The sequence below is a fragment of the Fukomys damarensis genome, unplaced genomic scaffold (assembly GCF_012274545.1).
Source record: "Fukomys damarensis isolate Sample0158 unplaced genomic scaffold, DMR_v1.0_HiC HiC_scaffold_11, whole genome shotgun sequence".
In the NCBI taxonomy this organism is placed as follows: domain Eukaryota; kingdom Metazoa; phylum Chordata; class Mammalia; order Rodentia; family Bathyergidae; genus Fukomys; species Fukomys damarensis.
The window spans coordinates 12,797,831-12,819,228 of NW_022900923.1; the positions used below are offsets into that span (position 1 = coordinate 12,797,831).

A 21,398-nucleotide genomic window follows, 5' to 3' on the forward strand; every position below is an offset into this window, starting at 1 on the left:
GTGTGCCCCAAACGGCTTCAACTGTTCTAGAATGTTCCTGGACTCACTGGCTGTCATGGGGAGTTTGGGATGCTGAGCCATGTGCCCATCCACATCCCTTGTTTGTATGGGGTTCAGGGTTCCTGTGAGGGAGTTTTGATCTTAGCTCATTAAGGGAATTTGGCCAGTTATGGTCCCGAGGGTTGGGCTAAGGGAGTGGTGCGGAAAGGAGATGAGTAGAATCCTTAGGAAGAGGCCCAGAGAAAGCTATTGGGGCAGGTCAGAGGGTGCCAATGGTCCCTAGGTCAGCACATCTCCCACGAGGAGGATGTGCTCTGCCCAGGAGGCCCGAGGCACTGTGGGAAGGCTGCCAGGGAGGCTTCTTTCTGAAAGAGCCAATCACACCTGCAGGTCAGAGACCTGTGGGCAGTTGGGAAACAGTGGTCCTGGGAGCAGGAGAGAGAACCCCAGGGCACTGGCCTCCCAAACAGAAAGGCACAGAGCTTGGGGACTCTGATTGTGTCAGACCTGCCCTAGGGTTTCATACACTCTTGTGGGGACTCCTCAGGGAGTCCTTGGAGGAAGGAGTCACCCAAAAATGTAGGCTTTCCACCACCTGCTAGTCCCGTCAGTGAGGGTTCCAAGCACTAAGGTCTGAGGATGCAGTTGCCTTTGGAGATGAGACCATGAAAGATACGGGCCACCGCCATGGGCTTGCCCTTCCCAACTGTTTCCTGGCCAGATCTTATTTCTGTTTGTGAAGAATCGCCACACAGACTTTTGTCACTGACATCCCCTGATCTCCCAGGACCAGAGCGGAGGAAGCAGTGAGCCCAGGCCAGTAGATTTCAGAGAACAAGAAGATCCTTCCTAACGTTGTTACACAGCAGGTTATGAGGGAGGACCTCTCATTGTCCAGCAGGCTCTGTGGCCTGGCTGGCCAGGGCAGATGACCTTCAAGTACCTCCTCTGCATCAAGAAGTCCTAATTTCCTAATGCTGGACAAGGACCTGATTTACAGAAACTTACCCCAGGCCTTGAAGAGTGATGGCATTGGAAGCAGCCTGACCAGCATCACACGAACCTGAAAAGTTAAGACAGCTCACCCTCAAATGCCAGGACTTGACCGAACAGGGCAACATATGTGGTGTTGAGAAGTGACCAAAGTTTTCTCTACAGTGGGATCACGTGAGGGGATTTTCCGGCTGGGGTTGTCAATCATAATGGTACCTGGATATGACTTTGCCTTATGGATTTTTTTTAACCTTCTGCCTTTTTTCATGGTATTTCCTAGCCTTTTGAAAGTTGTACTTTCTTCGTGGGCATTTTGGAGAAAGAAAACAGAAGGCACTGATTCTTAAAAGACACCGTGAAGCCTGTCACAGGTAAGTCTCTTTGAGGCTCCGGCTCCATCTAGTGACAGCCGCGGGGGGCATGCTGGGTGTCACCTACAGCTTTGGGTGACCCTGGACAACTCGTCCTGGCCTCTGCTACCATCCTGGAACCCATGCCTATCTTAGAGACAGGGGCCCCTTCAACACTGGGGACTGCATTCCAACATACTCAGTTGTTCACTTAAGTCAGAGAGGTAGCTCAAGGTTCCGAAAGCATGAAACAAAGATGTGGTAAGAACCATGCCGGCTCTGTGCTTCCTCCCTGCCAGGATGCATCTGCAACACTGAGAAGATTGCTTTGGGCACTGGATGGAGCCCGCCCCTTCTTAACAAATTTGGAGCTGGAACACCTGCTGATTTTATGTCTCTAAACTTTGCCCCTGGGCTGGATACAAAGTCTGTCTCCAGGCAGATGCACTCCCGAGTCTAATTTATACTCTAAAGCTTTCTGAGAGACTTCTCTTGAAAGCACCCTCTTTCCCCCAAAATAAGACCTCAGTGAAAAATAATCAGTTTTGGAAAGTAGAGATCAAAAATGCCAGCCCCGATCAGCCTGTCTTTGCCTTACTTGGGATCACTATTCTCTTGCTTAGTGCTATTCCGTAAGGCACAGAGAGGATAATTGGGGCTGGCATTTTTGATCTCTAGTTTTCAAGGCTGATTATTTTCCAGTGAGGTCTCGTTTTCGGGGAAACGCATTATACCCTTCCTTGCCTAGCTCCTTCCCTGTTTCTATGTCCGCTCCCCGATTCCCTCACTGGATTCTCCCCAGAGCAAACCTTTAACAAATCATCTCTCAGTGGCCTGCCTTGCAAGCACAAGGACCCAAGTTCAATCCCCAGTACAAAAAACAAAACAAAACAAAAAAAAAACAAATCATGTCCACCTGAAGCACTGTCTCAGGGTGTGCTGAGAAAATTCCACCATACACACCAGGCTAACCTTGGCCTCTTTTAGGAAATGAGTATATCAGTGATTCGTTATATACATTTTTGCATTAATTAAAATAATATATCTTACTTTTTAACTTAAAAATACAAAATATTTTAATGGAAAAAGGACCATGCCTGGATAATAGATAAATAAAATACGGTATATGTGTACAACAGATTATTCAGTCTTTAAAAAAGGAAATTTTCGTATGTTCTACAACATGAATGAACTTAAATCAGTCCCCATAGGACAAATGCTGTATGATTCTACTTATACATGAATTAACTGGAATAGTCAAATTCACAGGCCCAGAACCAGAATGGTGGTTTCCAGTGGCTGGAAGAGTAGGGAGTTAACTTTTAGTGTTTCAGTTTGAGATGATGAGAGAAAGTTCTGGAGATGGATGCTGGTGATGGTTACACAAGAGTGTGAAGGTGCTCAATGCCCCTGAATTATACTCTTAAAAATAGCTAAAGTGGTGAATTTTGTTATATATATTGTACTACAGATTGTTGGAGTTTTTGTTTGTTTTGTTTTTTTTGGTGGTGTTGTTTTTGAGACAAGGTCATGCTATGTAGTTCAGGCTGGTTTAGAACTCACTGTGCAACCCAGGCTGACTTTGAACTCCCAGCCATCCTGCCTCAACCTCATGAGTACCCAGCATTAAAAATCAAAAAAGCAGGGAAAGGAGGAGGGTGGGCAGGGAGGAAACTGTCTCTGGGCCAGAGGCAGAGCAGGACCGGGGCAGAGCAGAGTGAATACCCGCGCGGATGAAGTACTTGAGGACCCCTGTGAGCTGTGGGTCCTCATTGACATTGAGAAGGTAAGGGAGGGTTGTCGTCAGCTGCCGCTCCTGCAGGAGAGATGGAGAGAGTCACATCACCGGTGCGCCCTCCCTGTCCACCTCTGCACTGGGCCGTGTTCGGAGAAGGCCACGCAGGGCTGGGACACCTGGAGTCCACAGCTGAGTGCATCTGGACAGGGCTGTTCTAAGGCACAGCCACCTGCCATCCTTTCCCCTCATCAGCTGCCCGTGTGCTGCCCCCCTCCTGCTCCATCAGTCTCTTCAGCTCCTGGCATCCCCAGCAGCCCCACTCCTGGCTGTCTGGATGCCCCTCTGCCGGGTCCCCTTTAATCCTTCCTTTAACCCTTTAACAGAGCCCTGCTGTTGGCTAACCGGTGCCCAGCTGTTGATGGCAAAAAATGACACTGAATTTACCTAAGTGCATTTCATTCTTTTGTTTGTGTGTTTTGTTTTTTTGAGACAGGGTCTCACTATGTAGTTGAGACTGACCTGGAACTCACTGTGTAGTACAGGCTGGTCTCAAATTCACAGTGATCCTCCTGCCTCAGCCTCCTGAGTGCTGAGATTACAGGTGCGTGCCACCATGCCTGGCTTGAGTTTCATTCTTTAAAGCAAGTATTGGCTGGTATGCTGATAGAGGACAGCTAGCCATACAAGACTGGGATAAACTCTATAGGCACAAGGAAAGTGTGTGTGTGTGTGTGTGTGTGTGGTGCTGGGGATGGAACCCAGGGCTTTGTGCATGCTAGGCAAGTGCTCTGCCACTGAGCCACACCCCTAACTCCATGCAAGGAGAACTTTTAATTCTTTGGTGGAGGAGTTGAGCCAGGGTCTCGCTATTAGTTCAAGCTGGCCTCATCCTCACCATGTAGCCCAGACTGGCCTCAAACTCACAGCAGTTCTTCCTCAGCCTCCCAAGTGCTGGGATGACTGGTGGGCTTAACTCTTAAAATCCATTCTGATCAAGGGTAAAAAGGATAAAAACCCTTCTAAGTGGTATTATCCATGCAGAGCACAAATCCTGCACACCTGTGCTGAGTCCCACTTGGCCCAAGAGTCGCAGAGCCCGCCACCCCTTACACAGGATGCTGCTTTAGTAGGGCTTCCAGCGGCACCCCACCTTGTCCTGCCTTTAGAATCCTTGTTCCCTAACTCTATCCGGCCTCCGACCCACACACTCCACTCTTGTCTTTGACCTATTCTAGGCACCTGAGCCTTCCAGTCCAGGGTGGGCTCTCCCACCTGTCCCTGTTCCAGGTCCCATGGGTGACTTTGGGATGTGCCTGGAGCCTGTGCCTGAAAAGCTGTGGTGGGGCGGGAGTGGCCGGGGAGGCAGGCAGGCCCCTCCCTCACCCGGGAAGCGATTCGAATCACAGCCGGGAGGCTGGGGTGTAGCTCAGCCAGAGTGTGGAGAGACATTCTATATAATCTTGGGGGAAGAACCATTTCCTAATTTAATTGCGATTAGGGCTCCTCTGAGGCCTAGAGTCCTGCCACTCGAGTGGGCTATGGTAGGTGGAAAGGGAAGTTCGCTTTGTCTCCAGTGTAGGGCTGTGAAGCTCCAGGGCAAGAGTACATTACCTGAAGATATCCTGGTTCCTTGAAAACTGAGTAGTAACAACAAAAAGAGTTTGGTCTGGGGGAAAGGACAAACTCCTTATTAACCTATTTCCTCCCATCTGCTATTGTAAGAATGCTTTGCCCACCCTACCATCCTCATCAACCTAAGATCATCGCTGCCCTCTGAGTAACCTGGTACACCTGATTATTATGCACCCAGTAAATAGCAGCTGTCTCCAAGTGTCTTTGTCTTTGGTCACTCTGGCCTCCCAACCTCCTAACCTCCCACGTACTTGCAAAGTGTGTTTTTGTCTTTTTTTTTTTTGTACCAGGTATTGAATGTAGCACCTTGCGCTTTTGAGCCAGGCCGTGGCACCACTGAGCCAAATCCCCTGCCCATTTGTCTTTCTTTCTTTATCCTTTGCTTTACCCCTCTCTAGGCAGATCAGGGGACTGATCAGCTTCCGATAGCAGAGGACTTGTCTAGATTTTGCAAAGTCCTGGGTTCCAACTCCAGCACCAGAAAAAAAAAAAAAATCTAAATTTGCATCACAGGCCATTGTGATCTATATTGGCAGTAAGTGGCAGGAGGGACACCATGGCTCAGGTTACTCCTACCGTCCCAGAGGACAAATCACAACCCTCAAATTCTCCCCGAGAGTCACCAACAGCCCTCAGTTCCTCCCTCAACCTCACTCATCAGTGTAGACTGAGGCCTCCTCGGCTCCCTTCCTTTCATGCCCTCTCTCTCCCCCCTTAGCTCGGCCAGTAACAAGTCCTGCACCCCATTTCACCGTTCACCAACAAAGCCCACCGCCCCTGGGGTCCCCACATCCGGGGTGGAGACGGCCCTTGGCAGGGAGAAGGGAGCTCACCAGGGCCGTGACCGCGTACTGCTGCTCCCAGTCTCTCCACGCCTGCTCCAGCAGGTGTGCCCAAGTCCCCTGGGCAGCAAGAGTCCCCAGCTGGTGTTCTGCCAGGAAAGAGCAGAGGATTTAAACCACAGGAGGAGGGAGGATTGTAAGCACCAGCCCAGAGGTGTCAGAGATGAGGTGTGGAGTCACTACAGGACTCTGAACTGGGTTCTCGGTGAAGACAGGGGAACCCCAGGGAGGGGAAACTGAGCTGCATTAAGTGTGAAAAGCTCATTTGCTAAGTCCTACGATGAGCAGTGCCCCCATGTAACTCACAAGGCATTAGGGCAAGAAGGTCCTTCCGAGGGGAGATATTCTCTTCCTCCTTCCTGTATCCTTATGAGGGTTTTCTTCTCACACCATCACTGCAGGGAATGCCCGCCCACAAGGCCACGGGATTTAGGAAGAATCAGATTTATATTACGCCGTCTTTCATGTATTTCGTGTCTCCATTTATGAATAATGGGAATTAGATGCCACATGTTGGTCAACATCCATCACATCCAGGTTTTAGTGTTAGAGACACTTGTGACAGTCAGTTCCATGCCTGGACCGGCCAAGTGCACCGATGCTAACTCAGGAAGTGCTTTGCTGAGAGGAAGCCTGGAGACGTTTCTGGCAGGGCTGTCTAAACCACTCGGACTGTTTCTGTGATGGCTGGGACCATGAAGAGGCAAGGTGGGGCCACCAGAGTGTCCAGCTGGGGAGGGGTCAAGGGACAAGGGCCAGGAGCAGCGGTGTTACAGAGCACTAAACACAGATGTTTGGAGCTTTTTTTTATGTTGTTCTCTTGATGTTGAACACCTTACCAATCATACATCAATAGTTTTCTAGCTTACCTGTATCATCCATCCCATTTTAAACCATTAATGGACTTCAAATGTACCTATGGTATAAAATATATGGTGACTCTTTATTTGAAAAGATTACGGTAAAAGACACACTGCCATTAATCCCTTCAAAGTACTCTCCCCGGCCTTGAACACACTGATCTCATCCTTCAGCCCACTGTCTAGAGAAGTTCTGCAAGTCCTCTTTCCTGAGTGTCTTTATTCCTACCGTTGTGGCTGCCTCAGTGTCCTGAATCAATGTTAAATGTTTACTTTTTGTGGGCATTTTTATTTGAGGGAAGAGCCAAAGATCACATAGTGCCAGATCTGATCAATAAAGTGGATGAGGACACATTGTAATGTTTTTTACAAGGCTACCTTTCCACTGGCAATTGGCAGCAACATTCACCAAAAAAAAATTTTTTTTTTTTTGGTACCGGGATTGAATTCAGGATGTTGTGCTTACCAGGCAGGTAGCAGAACCACTGAGCTAAATCCCTGGCCCCACTAATCTTTGACCGTAGAAACACTTGTAAAGGACTTTTATAACTGCTTCAGACAATGGCAAGGATTATGGGATCATTTATGACAAAGCAACACTCAACAATCATCATATTGAATGGAGAGAAGCCAAAGGCTTTCTAAAATCAGAAACAAGACAGGATGTCCATTGTCACCACTACTGTTTAATATAGTTCCCAAAACATTAGCCAGAGGATGCAGGCAAGAGAAAGAAATAGAGGATGTGTATAGAAAAGGAAGAAGTCAAATTATCATTATTTACAGATGACGTGATCCTCCACACAGAAGATTCAAAAATTCCACCAAAAGGCTTCTAGAATTAACCAAATTCAGCAATGTAACAGGGTACAAAATCAATACACAGAACAAATAACATCCCTGTACACCAATAAGGAATTCACCCAGAAAGAAATTAGGAAAACAAAGCCTTTCACAACAGCATCAAGAAAAAGTAAATACCTAGGAATTAACCCAATAAAAGAAGTTGACAATGAAAACTATAGTACTCTGAAAAAGGAGATCCAAGAGGACATCAGAAAATGCAAAGATATTCTCTGTTCCTGGACAGGCAAAACAAATATAGTCAGAATGGCCATACTTCCAAAACTGATACAGATTTAAAGCAATTCCAATTCCAGTACCAATAATATTTCTCATAGAACTAAAGAAAATAATTCTAAAATTCATATAGAACCAGAAGACACTCAAAATATCAAAAGCAACCCTGGGCAACAAGAGCAAGGCAGAAGAAATCACAACTCCAGACTACAATTTATATTACAAAGCTACAGTAATAAAAACAGTATGGTATTGGGCAAAAAGCCCAGACATGTGGATCAATGGAATAGAAAAAAGGATGCAAAAATAACTTTAAGCACATTCAGCTACCTAATCTTTGACAAAAGGCCCAAAAACTTATGCTGGAGGAAAGCTACTCTCTTCAACAAATGGTGCTGGGAAAACTGGCTATCCATACGCAGAAGATTGAACCTACAGCTAGACTCATTTTTCTTACCATGTATTAAACAAATTAAGATGAATCAAAGATCTAAATATTAGCATAGAATCGATCTGCTGGAAGATAAAATAGATAAAACTCTTGAAAACATAGGCATAGGCAAAGACTTGCTGACAGAACTCCCATGGTACCAAGAACTAACAAATGGGATCGTATCAAATTAAGAAGCTTCTACACAGAAAAATAGCCGAGTAGAGAGACGAACTACAAAGTGGAAAGATTTTGTCAGCTATTCCTTCATCAGAGAACTAATACTGAGAATTTATAAAGAACTCAAAAAAATTAGGCTGCCCCCCAAAATAAAAAACCCAATCCAAAAAAATGGCAACTGAAATGGACATTTCTCAAAAGGAGAAACACAAATGGCCAGTAAATATACGAAAACATATTCCACCTCTCTAGTTCAGAAATGCACACTGAAGCAGCACTGAGATCCCCTCTTACTCCAGAAAGAATGGCTATCATCAAAAAATCAGATAACAAGAAATACTGGTTAGGCTGTGTGTGAGGGGGGCAAGGAACCCTTCGATGTAGGTGGAATGTAAACTGGTACAGCCAATGTGGAAATCATTATGGAAATTCCTAAAAAAACTAAAACAAGAAATCCTATTGAACCCAGCCATTCTCCTTGTAGGTTCAAGTCTTCATATTACACTGATATGTGAATATCCATATTTATAGTAACACAGCTTATAATAGCTAAATCTTGAAAATAGCCTATATGTCCATTAACAGAAGACTGAAGAAAGTGTATTTATATACTATAGAGTACTATGCTGCCAAAAAGGATAAACTTGAATCATTTGTAGGAAAATGAATGAGGCCACAATGTTAAGTGAAATAAATGAGACACACAAGCTTAAATATCAATGGTTTCTCTTACACGAGAAACCCAAAATATAAATAAAGAACAGAATAAAAGATAATAAAAAAAGAGATGGAGAGAGGCTAGTGAAAAAAATGCAGCTGGGAGGAAAGGTAGGGGAAAGGGAAATAAAAAAAATTAAGATACCTTATGTACAAGTACCAACTCCCCACGCTGAATGTGATCTTTAGGTACTACAAATATGTACTAATAAAAAAAGAATTACGGGATATGTGAAAAGTGAGGGGAAACTTTCGAGGGGGATTTTGGCAATGTGTCTTTTACTGTAATCATTTGTAAAATGTAAAGATTAACTCTATATTGTGACTACCCCTTGCTGTCTCGCATATGTCCCTTATATCTCTTGTATATCTTCATGGTGCCAAACTGAAAATGGAGGCCTTAACTTAAAGCAGTGATTCTTGATGACTGTGCGTTAGACTCACCTGCACACTTTAGCAAAGCTCTGAGACAGACGAGCGGGGTGGGGCGAGCGTCACTCAGGGTCTGTCACTCACTAAAAGTACCGTTTGTTCTGTACTTCCTCGCCCTCCCCATTTTACCAGCCCAGAACAGCCAGCTGCATGTTTACAGCCAGGATGCCCCCAACATAGCATCTCCAAGAATAAACTAGAGCAGAAAATAAAACTGTTGGTGATCACCAAAGTAGAAGAGAGGACAAACTAACCTGTTACTCATTAACAGCATGATTTGTATTTGCTTTTGAGGCAGTCAGGGATTTAAATCTGTCCTTTGCAAAGAAACAGTGACTCTTCACAGATGCCCAGTGGGTAACTAAGAATGGGACAAAGCTTGGCATCTCTGCCTTCATTCTGCTTCTGTCTCTTCCACCACCATAAAACTAGGGCTTACATCCCTGCTCGGCTCAGCAGGTAGGTGTGTCAGTCACTTATGGAACGCCTATCTAAAACCTGGGAATGTAAGGGTTACTAGCCCTGACTTTACCTAACTTGCCTTATCCCCCTTCAAACTGTGGACACAAAGATAGATTAGCAGGGACATCCATCTGGCTGTCACCCTTTTGCCCCAGAATCCCTGGAATGGGTACGTAGAAGTCTCCGGCCAGATCCAAAGCCTGCAGTAGCCCAGGACTCAGCAAAGGCTCTGTAAACTGTGGCTGCTTCCCTGCCCCCAAGCAAAAGCAACTGTCTCTTGGAAACAGAATTGACCCTCCTGCTGCAGGGAACCTCCAGAGCTCCAAAACCAGATCTGATATGATGATCCAGCAGCTCTCAGCTCTCCTCAGCCACCTGGAACATCTTGTGCCTTCTTCCTTTAGAGCTGGGCCCCTTTCAGTTCCCAAACTGCTGTCCCTTCCATATTTTCTCTTACTTTCCAATGAAAACTTTTGCCTCTAAATGCCTGCTGTTGCTTTGGCTTTAATTTCCATTACTACTGAATCAAGGGCCCACACTCTCTGGACCCACACAGCCCGATTCCCACACTAGCCTGAGGCTCTGAGTTAGTTGGCCTGGGTTGAGCACTAAACTGGAAGAGGTGACGGCTGCTGATGCATCCTGGGCTTCCACCTCATTTAGCCACGCGAAGCCATGACTATCAAATGCTTCCCTGCAAAGGTGCTAAGTCAAACGGTAGCCCTGGTGGAAACGATGGCCTCAAAATGACAAAGAGAGAGACTAAAATGACTCTTTTAAAAGGCAGGGCTATCATTTCTTATAATTGTATGTAAATCTTCATTACCCTTAGCATTTTTTTTTAAGGGAAGCCAAATTATCTTGAGCAAAGCCCCAGAGAGTCCCCCTCCCACCTGGTGTCCTCCCCAGCTCCAGGCTCAGCACCTGGCCTCCAACCCAGTCCCTGAGCTTGGCCAGCTCAGACCCCTCCTTCTTGCTCCAGTTGCGGACTGAGCATTGCCTCCTGACTCAGTTTACCTGCCACTCCAGAGTTTCCACGTCCAAGCAGTAGTTTTTCGCTCTCTGCCTTTGACCCTCTTGCCAGTGTGCAGGTGTTGACCACAGCTTTGTTCCGGACTTTTTTAGCCCTTTCACATGCAAGGACAAACAGCAAAGGCAAAACACCCACTCAGGTCGCTTGGTGGCTGGAGCCGAACCACCAGACCTTGTGCAGCAACAAGTTTGCTCAGAGGCCATCAGAGTGGGAGCCTGTCCCCACTTGGCCACCAGACATGCCACCCTGCTGGTTCCAGATCCACTAAACCCCTAAGACCACAAGAGACTTCGGTAACTGGCATGGATCAAACAAACCTGTGTGGCTCTCAGCTGGAGTGTGTTGGGGCCTGAGCACACTTTGTTACTAGAGAATCTGTGCAATCACCTGTGCTGCTGGTGGAATAACTGAAACCCGAGAGCCCTGAGCCCTGGTTCTGCTGTGTGCCTCAGGCCAGGAGGGACTTGGAAGTCTTTGGGTTCATTCCCATCCAGTGTCACCAGAGGACACACAGAATGCCTCAAATATTGCACAGGGCATACTTTACTAAAACATGGCTGGTTCTTTATTGGAAATTCAAATTAACTGAGCATCTTGTGTGTGTGTGTGTGTGTGTACACATGCAAATACATGCATCTGTGTGCTGGGGATCAAACCCATGTGCATGCAAAGCACATGCTCTGTCCCTGAACCACAACCCTAGCCAGTGTCTTATATTTTTATTGCATAAGTCTGGCAACCTGGTTCCTTTCATTTCATACAGGGGGGACAGAAACACAGTCCCTGGCAAGGCTGGCCCTGACCCACACAGTCCACAGCAAACCTGTTTCTCTCCTCTGCAGCACTGCCTGACGTGCAAAAACTGCTAGCAACACACGTGCATCTGACAGGCAAGGAGATAATGAGCATTGTAGATAACCGCGAAAGCGGAAATTCAACCTAAAGACCAAAGTTTTCATTGCTGGAAGAAAATCCTGAATGATTGGAACACTGAGGCTGTGCTGCAAGGGGAGAAAGAGTGTCACACACACAGAAGGGACAAACTGAGAAGACAGCGAAGGGACGACTAGAAGGAAAGGCAGTCACTTGGCATAATCATAGCTGTAGTTGCCAAGCATTCCTCATATGCCAGGCAGAACTTTTTCCGGAGTGAACAGCTCAGCCCCCCAGTGTGTGAAGGAGAAGAGGGTTATGGGCTCAGCATCTTTTCAGGGCCACACAGCTGCGGGCCCGGTCTGTCTGGCTCACAAGCCCTTACACCTGACAACTGACACCTGGGGCCCGAAAATAAGCTTCATTTCCCCATGGCTCCAAGGTCCTGGAATGCAGGCCGAGAATGCCCAGCTCCTCTCTGCCTGGATCTCGGAGCTGCAGCAATGGGTCCTTCTCAGTGTCTGTTTGCTGTGGGGAGGAGGAGTGGAGACCTGGTGGGGGCAAGTTTCCACCCAGAGTCACACTCGCCTTTCTTACACTGCGCAGGGGAAGCAGCTGTGGGATGAGCTGCAGGTGCCGGCCTTGAGGAGCAAGCTCAAGGCTCGGGACAGCCGCCCGCCAGAGCCAACCGTGAGCGGGGCGCTTCCCAGGCCAGGCAGATGGAGAGGAACCAGGCAATGACAGATAACCGCCCCCAGGGAAGGGGCACCAGGACCTCCTGGCCTTCTCCAAAGAGTGTAACCCCTGCACGGACCCGGGCACATCTGACACGATCAAAGGAGTCACTGGAAGCTCATCTCTTCATTTATCATTAGCACAAACACTCCCTGCTTGGCTCTAAACTCTCCCTGTGTGGGAGGAATATGTGGACAGCCGTGGTACTTGGCCGGAAACTTCAGGGAGACATATAACGAATCCCATCAGGATTGGCATCCGTGTCTCTCCCACCTGAGCCCACGACTCCTCTCCTATCTAGGACTTGAGGGACAGAATCACTTCTTTTCTTATTTGTTTTATGTCTTTTCATTTCTCTGGTACAAATCTTTCTCCTGGACCCTCACCCCACAACACTGGAAAATGTCTCCTGATTTAGAACACAAAACCACTATGGTAAAGAAATTTTCATAAACGTACCTTTCCGCATATCTTAATGTCGATAAAGTTTCCTCGTAGCAGATGTCAGCTGGACTTATGGCTGCAATCTGTAAAAATATGCCTTGCAGATTTTGTTATTTATATAGGGGTTTGTTACTATCGATGTTATAAAACAGCTAATAGTCATAGAACAGTTTTGCGTCTTACAACTTACAGGATTGTTCAAGCCTACAACTCAGAAAGCTAGGCTTAGAGAAAAATAATACCCCCAAATCGCCCAGATAATAACTGGCAGAACTGGGGTTCAAACCCACCATGCACTCATGCTCATCCCTGTACTGCTGACTGTAAAGCCACACCATTCTCAGTGTTGAGTCCCCAGGGGTTCAAATGATTGTTTGGTGCTGGCACTGGACAGATCAATGAGAACTGCTCATGGGTACTGATTTTGGAGTCATGCTTCTAGAACTTAGAAAACAAACTTTTCAAATCAAAACCTTTTTGACGACTTGGAGCTGGTCCTGGCTCACTAATGGTAACCAGGGGCAACGTCCTAACTGTGCTCGTGGTAGCACATGGCTTATGGAGGCTCGGGTCCTAGAGCATTAAGAGTCTGGCAAAGAAGTCTGTAGCCCCTGCCCCTCACCCTTTTCAATATAGGGATTGAATCCAGGAAGCCTCGAGCTACATCCCCAGCCCTTTTAAATTTTTATCTTGAGACAGAATCTTGCTAAATTGCCTAGGCTGGGCCTCAATTTGTGATCCTTCTGCTCAGCTTCTGGAGGAGCTGTGATTACAGGCATTCACTACCACACCCAGCTACTTTATAGCTTTAAAGTGCTGGGGCTGGAGATTTAGCTCAGTGGGTTCACCGCCTGCCTCAGAAAAGCAAGGACCCCTGAGTTTGATTCCTGGTACCAAAAAAATAAATAAAAATAAAGTGTTCATTTGCATCACCTCGCTTGGCACAGCAGTATTTTCAGGTGGTCATTGTTATTAGGAAATGGGGTTTTAAGATCTGCGCTAAAATTGGGCCTGGCGCTGGGGAGACTCTGGAAATGGGGATTGAAGGTGATCTTGCAGACTCTGTTTCATTTGCTTCCCAAGATGTTCAGCGATCACCTCTCACCTCCTCCCCCTGACATTCTTTGTTAAATCACTGTAATGGGGCCGGGCTGTAGCTCAGTGGAACAGCACATGCTTAGCACACAAGGCCCTTACTTCAATCCCCAGCACTAAAAACCCCAAACCAACAAAGCAACAGTAATTAAAAACACTACTGATTTCAGTCAGTCCTGTCTAGTCTCAGCAGGTGTGGTTTTGCCAATGTGCACACCTAGACGTTGTCCTGCTGGCCTCACAGTCTCAGGTGACTTTGTATGCACCCGCCCAGACCTGTTGGGCTTTAACGCTCAGAGGCCATTACGGGCATTGTGCTGTGGCTGACCCCAGGGCCCCCACGTGTGCGTGCTAGGCGAGTGCCCTACCCCTGAGCTACACCCCAGCCCATATGTGCACAATTTTATTACAGGGTCTCGGGAGGAGGCCCATGGAGGTTCACAGTTAACTGACAACCAAATAACTTTCAAACAAAGTATTTAAAAATAGGCAAGATTAAGAGATAAAGTAAAGGTGTGCTTTACTGTGTGAGGGGGAGCAGAAGCCTTCCAAGTGCCACCAGGGGTGCTTTTCTCTTTTAGAGGACCGTGCATGCGGGAGATAAGAGTTTGCCTGGGTTTGTCCCTCCCTGCAGCTGGTGAGCAGACCGCCCTGATAACTCACCATGGGCCATCCACACGCCACAGCTTTGCTTCAAGGCCAGAGCCAGTGGCTCTCCAGACAGCCCGCCTTCTAAGAACTGGTCTTCTGCCGACTGGGAATACCATGACTTTGCGGGTGTTATGTTTTTTGTTTTTTTTTGGTCCTGGGGATAGGACTCAGGCCCTTGTGCTTGCAAGGCAGGCACTGGAACCACTGAGCTAAATCCTCGGCCCTTTTTTTCTCTTGGCGGGTGTTATGTTCTATGTTGTTAGGGTTTTTTTTTTTCTTGTCGTAAAAGTAATACAAGTTCCAGGGGCTGGGGATTTAGCTCAGTGGAACCGCACCTGCCCCACAAGCACAAAGTCCTGAGTTCACCCCCAGGTACCGCAGGAAAGAACAAAAAAACAAAAAACATGTTCCAGGCTGTGTGTAGCCTAGCACCCACCAGGCCCTGGGTTCCATCCCCAGCAAACAGGAAAGAACAAAAAAAAAAACATGTTCCAGGCTGTGTGTAGCCTAGCACCCACCAGGCCCTGGGTTCCATCCCCAGCACTGTAAAAACAAAAAGTAATATATGATCCTGAAAATTACAGAAGAGACTAAATTTAAAATTAGAGTCAGTAATAGAAAAGCTTTATTTGACCACTGTAGCAGTACAGGCACCAGTCTCGTGTGGTGATGGGTTAGGACACACATATGCAGCTCATAGCAAAGTGCTCTACTATGGGTGCACTGAGAAGAATTTTAACCCTAATACCAATGTCAATAGCCATAATAACTAAATCAGTCTAAAACGTGATAAGAAAGCAATTTTACCAAAGTAGTTCTGCTGTTCCCACCCAGAGCCGACTGGAGCAGTTTGGTCAGGACCGAGTCTCGGTAGGGTATATGCAGGACTCTCTTCCCCAGGGCAGCGTCAGCCAGAGCACTGGATGAAAAGTCAACCAACAGCAGCTTAGAAGAGGGCACCAGGAAGAAACCTGCTCCCTCAGGAACAACCCACAAATCCCACTTGAACCCCCTACAGCTGACACTTCCCTGCAGACATGCCAAAGCAAGATCGGAGAGGGAAGCCAGGACCAAGAGACAAACACACCAAAAGCGAAGGGGCTGTGACTGTAAATCCGTGCAGCACTAGTGGTGTGAAGACAGGACCCAGGAGTGGCAGGAAGTCCTCTCCTTGTCTTTTGTTCCTACTCCCTTAATAGGGGAGGGGATGAGAAGTCCCCACCCTGCTTCATCGAACTACACAGGAGGCAGTGTTTACTCTGGAGAGCTGGCTGCACCTGTAGTCTCAGCTGCTAGGGAGGGCGAGGCAGGAGGATCACTTGAGCCCAGGAGTTTGGGGTTAGCCTGGGCAACACAGCAAGCTAACTCCACCTCAAACGAAACAGCCAAGCAAAACCAAAGAAAAGCCGCTGTTGTCATTGAAGGGAATAAAGAAAAGGGAGAAGGAAATCTCATTTGTAAGTTATAATCACAAGAAGGAAAAAAGAAATCCATAAAATTAAGACAATTTATTGGAAAACAAATTAATCTTTTGGAAAAGAGGAACAAAAATGAAAACACCATGGATAAGATTAATAGTAGATTAGACACTGTGGTAGTTGGAATTAATGAATTAATTCAGAAGAAATTACCCAGGCTGTGATGGGAAAGAAGCAAGAAAGTGTTAGAAACAGGGGAGAGAGTCAGCAGGCCCCAAGAGTCTAATGGAACTTCCAGAAGGGAAAAGAAGAAAATGGGTAGAGGCAATATGTGAGAGACAGTGTGGAGAATTTTCCAGAACTGATGAAAATCACTAATCTTCACAGCTACGACATCCCAGGATGTTCAATGATGAAAAATAGAAATTTACACTCAAATACAACATGGCCAAATCAGAGAACACCAAAAATAAAGGGCTTCAAAGCAGCTGATAAAGAAGATAGGCTACTTTTAAGGGAACAGCAATTAGATATAAACAATGGATGGTATCAATAATGAGCTAAAAGAAAATTCTAAAAGATTTTTAAATATTGATTGATCAGAGGATTGAACCACTGAGCTACATGCCCAGTCAGGTCTGGGTGTATTTCTCAAGCTGGCCTTGAACGTGGGGTCCTCTTGCCTTCGCTTTCTGAGAAGCTAGGATTAGAGGCACGTGCCACCACACCTGGCCTCCATCTAAATTCTATACACAGCAAAAACATCTTTCAAGAAAGAGATGAAGCTTTCTAGAAATGTAGCTCAGTGGTAGAGTGCTTGCCTACTCGCCTAGCGTATGTGAGGCCCTTGGTTCTAACTCCAGCACCGGAAGGAAACAAAGAGAGAGAGAGAGAGAGGAAGGAAGGAAGGAAGGAAGGAAGGAAGGAAGGAAGGGAGGGAGGGAGGAAGGCAGGCAGGCAGGCAGGCAGGCAGGCAGGCAGGCAGAAAGGCAGGCAGGGAGGGTGGGCCACCAGTAGACCATTGCTAAAAGAAACTGTAAAGAATTTAGTTCCACCAGAAGGAAATTAATCCTAGCAGCTCTGGGTACAAGAAAGATTGATTGAAAAAGAAGGGGGAATAAATGTGAATGAATACTGTATAAAAAATACTACTAATGCCTTTTGAGGTTAAAGAAGAGTAAACATGAAGGCTAGAGATCCTTCTATTACGCAGAAGAGGGATGAGGGATGCTTATGAAGGGCCAGTTCGAGGGAGCTGCAGGTAGGATGATACAGGATGCGACCTGGGGGTTGTGTATTCACAAGCTCGTCGCAAGCCATGCACTCCAAGAAGCAAGCCAGTGCTTCTGAAAGTATCACATGTACTCACTGTGTGTCCCTTTAGACCCTGACCTTCCCTCGACCCAGAAACAAAGGCTTCGATTACTCGGGTCAGTGAAACAGTTATTTTTAGGAAGCAGTTTACTCCCATATAAATTGAGCGGATTCCAGGTACCCACTTGGGAAATTCAGTCCAATCCCCCCTACCCTGTAGCGTGACCCGTTGCTTGGCAGCTGTTCCTTGTGTTCATGCGACCGACCTTACAGATAAACTTTTGCCTCCAATGATGTTCACTTCTGACTTCCTCTTTCTTCGCCTAACCTGAGTTTCTCATCTGTGCTGAGGCCTTTGGTATGAGCCAGTCTCGCCTCACCTCTCCATTCTTCATGGGAGTAAAGATGAAGTACCCAGGGGTGCATGAGAGAGAGAGAGAGAGAGAGTGTGTGTGTGTGTGTGTGTCTCCTTGAAGACCCCTGGCCCCTCAAAGACCATCCGCCTACTGCTACAGTTATACAGAGGCTTTGACAAACAAAAGAGATTTTAGAGTCAAGAAACAGAGTTAAGCGCATACTAAATTTTGATATATGACTAAAGTATCCTGAGGACCACTGGGGAAAGGAGGGACTATTCAAATTGGGAAACATTGATGATATGTAAGAAAAAAAATACAAAAATGATACCTACCTCACACCATGCTCAGAAATCAAGTCCAGTTGGATAGGAACTTAGAGGTAATATAGGTAGACTTTTTAAATTGTTAACTCTCTTAAACAAAATATTAAAAATGTACAGCATAGACTATAGCCATAAATTCTGCTCATCAGTACACATCTTATCAAAATTAAAAAAACCATCACTGGGAGAAGATATTTACAATGCATATGCCTAAGCAAAGAGTAATAAAACATAAACATTTAATTTAAAACATCCAAATTATCTAAAAACTAAAAAAACAAATGTTCATAGCAGCTTTATCCTAATAGCTCAAACCTGGAAACCAACTACGTGTCCATCAGTAGAAAAATGGATTCATCTTGAGACCATAATGCTAAGTGAAATAAACCACATTCAAAAGCTTAAATACCACATGGTTTCTCTTATATGAGAAACTCAGGATAGAAATAAAAACCAAGACAAAAGATAGATGATAGGGCATAGGGAGACAGATCCTTTGCACATGGGAAAGGGACCAGGCGATGGAGGGGGACAGTGAGGAAGGCACGGAGAGGGGGCTGAAAAGGGATTGAGTTGTGTCACACGGAATGTAAAAACTGCACCACAGACAGTACTGATAAAAAATAAAAAATTTTAAAACCTGAAACTATAAAAAACTAAAAAAAAAAAAATTGCTCATAGCAGCTTTTATCCGAATAGCTCCAACCTGGAAACCAACTGCACGTCCATCAATAGAGCAAAGACACACTGTGACACATTCACACGATGGAGACAGAATGGCAATGAAAAAGTGGGTATCGCTGTGTGCAGAGACTGAACCACCTCACGGATACAATGTCTGGTGAAAGAAGCCAGGCACATACGCCAGGGACCTCAAATAAATGATCTCGGCAAGCAAGAGGATTAGCCAAAACTAGTGCGATGGCCAAGGTCGATTTCTTTTGGCAGGACTACCAACTGGAGGGGGTATGAGGGAAATTTGGATTTTGGAAATGTTTTATGTTTTGATTTGGGTGACAGGAGCAAAGAGATAGAGGTAGAGATGATACAGATAGTGATGAAAGAATAGATATATTTATATATATTCATAGAAATGAATTTTTAAAATTTGTATTATTTTCTGAAACTTATACCCTAATAAGTTTTTTTAAAAAGCCTAAGTGCAAAAAGATAATATAGTAGCTTACCTTTTTTATAAAGCTAAAAAATGAGAATCTTGTGCTGAGGCTATGGCTCAGTGGTAGAGAATTTTGCAGGAGGGGTCCACCTCCAGCATCACACCCAAGAAATTTTTTTTTATTGTTGTTGTTTTTGTTTTTTTTGGTACCAGGGATCGAACTCAGGTCCTTGCACTTGCAAAGCAGGCACCGGAACCATTGAGCTAAATCCCCAGCCCAAAAAAACTTTTTTTAAAAAGGAGTACCACTAAGCAGTAATAGTCATAATTAATAAAACAAGAAAGGAGGAAGGACAAGGGAAGGGAACTTAAAATTCAGGGTGGTAGATACCTCCAAGGGTACGGTAGGAGAAGAAACTTGCACCAGATAGGTCTGGAGTTGGGAGATGATTTTCTTGGCGTCATTTTGTTGAATATTAGTTTAAAATAAAATATATAGAGGGCCAGGCATGAACTGATGATGACAGCAAACAATGAACCAAGGGTTATAATTACAGTAACGTTAAATTTTCCTTATTTTAAGAACCTAGGGCTTATCACATGGTAAGCACATGGTCTACAACTGAGCCACACCCCTTTTGTTTTTGTGAGGTCTGTTTTGTTTCACTCTTTTTTGCAATGCTGAAGATCAAACCCAGCGGTGCTCAATCACTGAGTGACATTCCTATGTTTTATATCTAGATGTTCCGCTAAAGCCTCATGTGCTCATAGGTCGGGCTTTTAAATGGTGTTTAACTCATGGGGTGCTGTAGCTAAATGTGGTGTTAGAAAATGGAGCCTTGCTGGAAGAGGTGGGTTACTGGGGCTGTGGCCCGGTAGGTTGTATCTTCCTCTTCATTTTCCCTCCACTCTCTGCTTTCTGATCACCATGCTGTGAGCAGCTTTCCTCTGCCCCGGTCCCCCCACCATGCAAGAAATGACACTTCTAAAACATGAGCCAGAATAAACCTCTCCTCCTTTAAGCTGTGGTATCAGATATTGCGTCCCAGTGATGAAAGCGACCAGGACAGAGTCTGGTATCAGATGAGTGGGATCATTGCTATGACTATCTGACCATGTGATTTAGAAGCCTTTGGAACTCGTGTATGGGAGGCAGTGGAAAGCTTTGGAGCTGCTGGCTGGAAAAGCAGCCCTAGAATGCTGTAAACTGGGCTTGATGGGAGATTGTAATCAGAGCTCAGATGTCCAGAATGCTGATAAAAATGCAGAGAGTAAAGATCAGGCTCGTGAGGTTTCAGCTGGGAGCAAGCACTCCATTGGCAATCGGACTCCAAATCATTTATTATGCTCTGGCTGAAAATTTGACTTCACTATGTCATATCCTGAGACTGTGAGTGACTGAGATTAAAAGCAGCAGAGTCTGGCAGAGGAAATTTCAAGGCAGTACAATGTGAGGATATTGTACAACTATTGCTGGCCAGGAATGTAGAACATCTGAGGAGCCCATAGGCAGTGAGTGAAACCACCTCAAGACAGAAGCCACGAGAGCTGTAACTAACAATGTTGCAGGAGCAGGGCCACCCAAGCCATTTTTGGGTTCACATCGTTTCCCCCTGGTGCTGGACATGGAATTATAGGATTTAATGTTTGCCTTGCTGGGTTTCGGTCTTGCTTTGGTCCCATTCCTTTCCATCCCCCATTCCTCCCTCTTTGAATAAGAATGTTTATCTTGTGCTCTTGCATGTTGGAAGTGTTCGACTTTCTTTTTGATTTTTATAGGGGCTCACAGAGAAGAGTTTGCCTTGAGTCTCAGAGAAGATGTTGGACTTGGACTTTTCAACAATGCTGGAACAGTTAAAACTTTGACACTTAGAGATGGACTAAACGCATTTTGCATAGAGATGTGCTGGACTCTTTTGGGAGCCAGGGATGACATACTGCGGTTTGGATCTGCAATGACCATCTAAAGCCTCATGCACTCAGAGGTGGGGCTTGTGGAAGGTGAACAGATTATGAAGACCCTATAGCTGACCAGGATTAGGAATCTGGAGGCGGGACTGGTCAGAAGACGCCAGTGACTGGGGCATGGCATGGAAAGGTATATCTCCTTCCCCAGCTCCTCCCTTCTTTTTCTTTCTTTCCTTTGTTGGGGGCGGTGGTATCAGGATCGAACTCAGAACCTTGTTCTTGCAAGGCAGATGGTGGAACCACTGAGCCACATCCTCGCCCCGCCGCCCTTCTTTTTCAGCTTCCTGGTCACCACCATGTTAGCAGCTCTCCTCTGCCCAGGCCCTCCCATCATGCCGCTTCTTTTTAAGCC

The 21,398-nt window shown here is 45.9% G+C and overlaps 1 protein-coding gene across 1 annotated transcript in view; it reads right to left on the reverse strand.

Annotated features, from left to right (window-relative positions):
* LOC104875197 (kinesin-like protein KIF28P) overlaps positions 1-21,398 on the reverse strand; it is a 65,992-nt gene that overhangs the window by 25,389 nt on the left and 19,205 nt on the right. Inside the window, exons 7-12 of the mRNA XM_010642637.3 lie at positions 15,355-15,466; positions 12,817-12,884; positions 10,734-10,843; positions 5,547-5,644; positions 3,069-3,159; positions 1,009-1,063 (exon numbers count right to left, since the gene is read on the reverse strand). Of these exons, the coding sequence (XP_010640939.1) occupies positions 1,009-1,063; positions 3,069-3,159; positions 5,547-5,644; positions 10,734-10,843; positions 12,817-12,884; positions 15,355-15,466 (534 nt within the window). The remainder of the gene's footprint in view (positions 1-1,008; positions 1,064-3,068; positions 3,160-5,546; positions 5,645-10,733; positions 10,844-12,816; positions 12,885-15,354; positions 15,467-21,398) is intronic.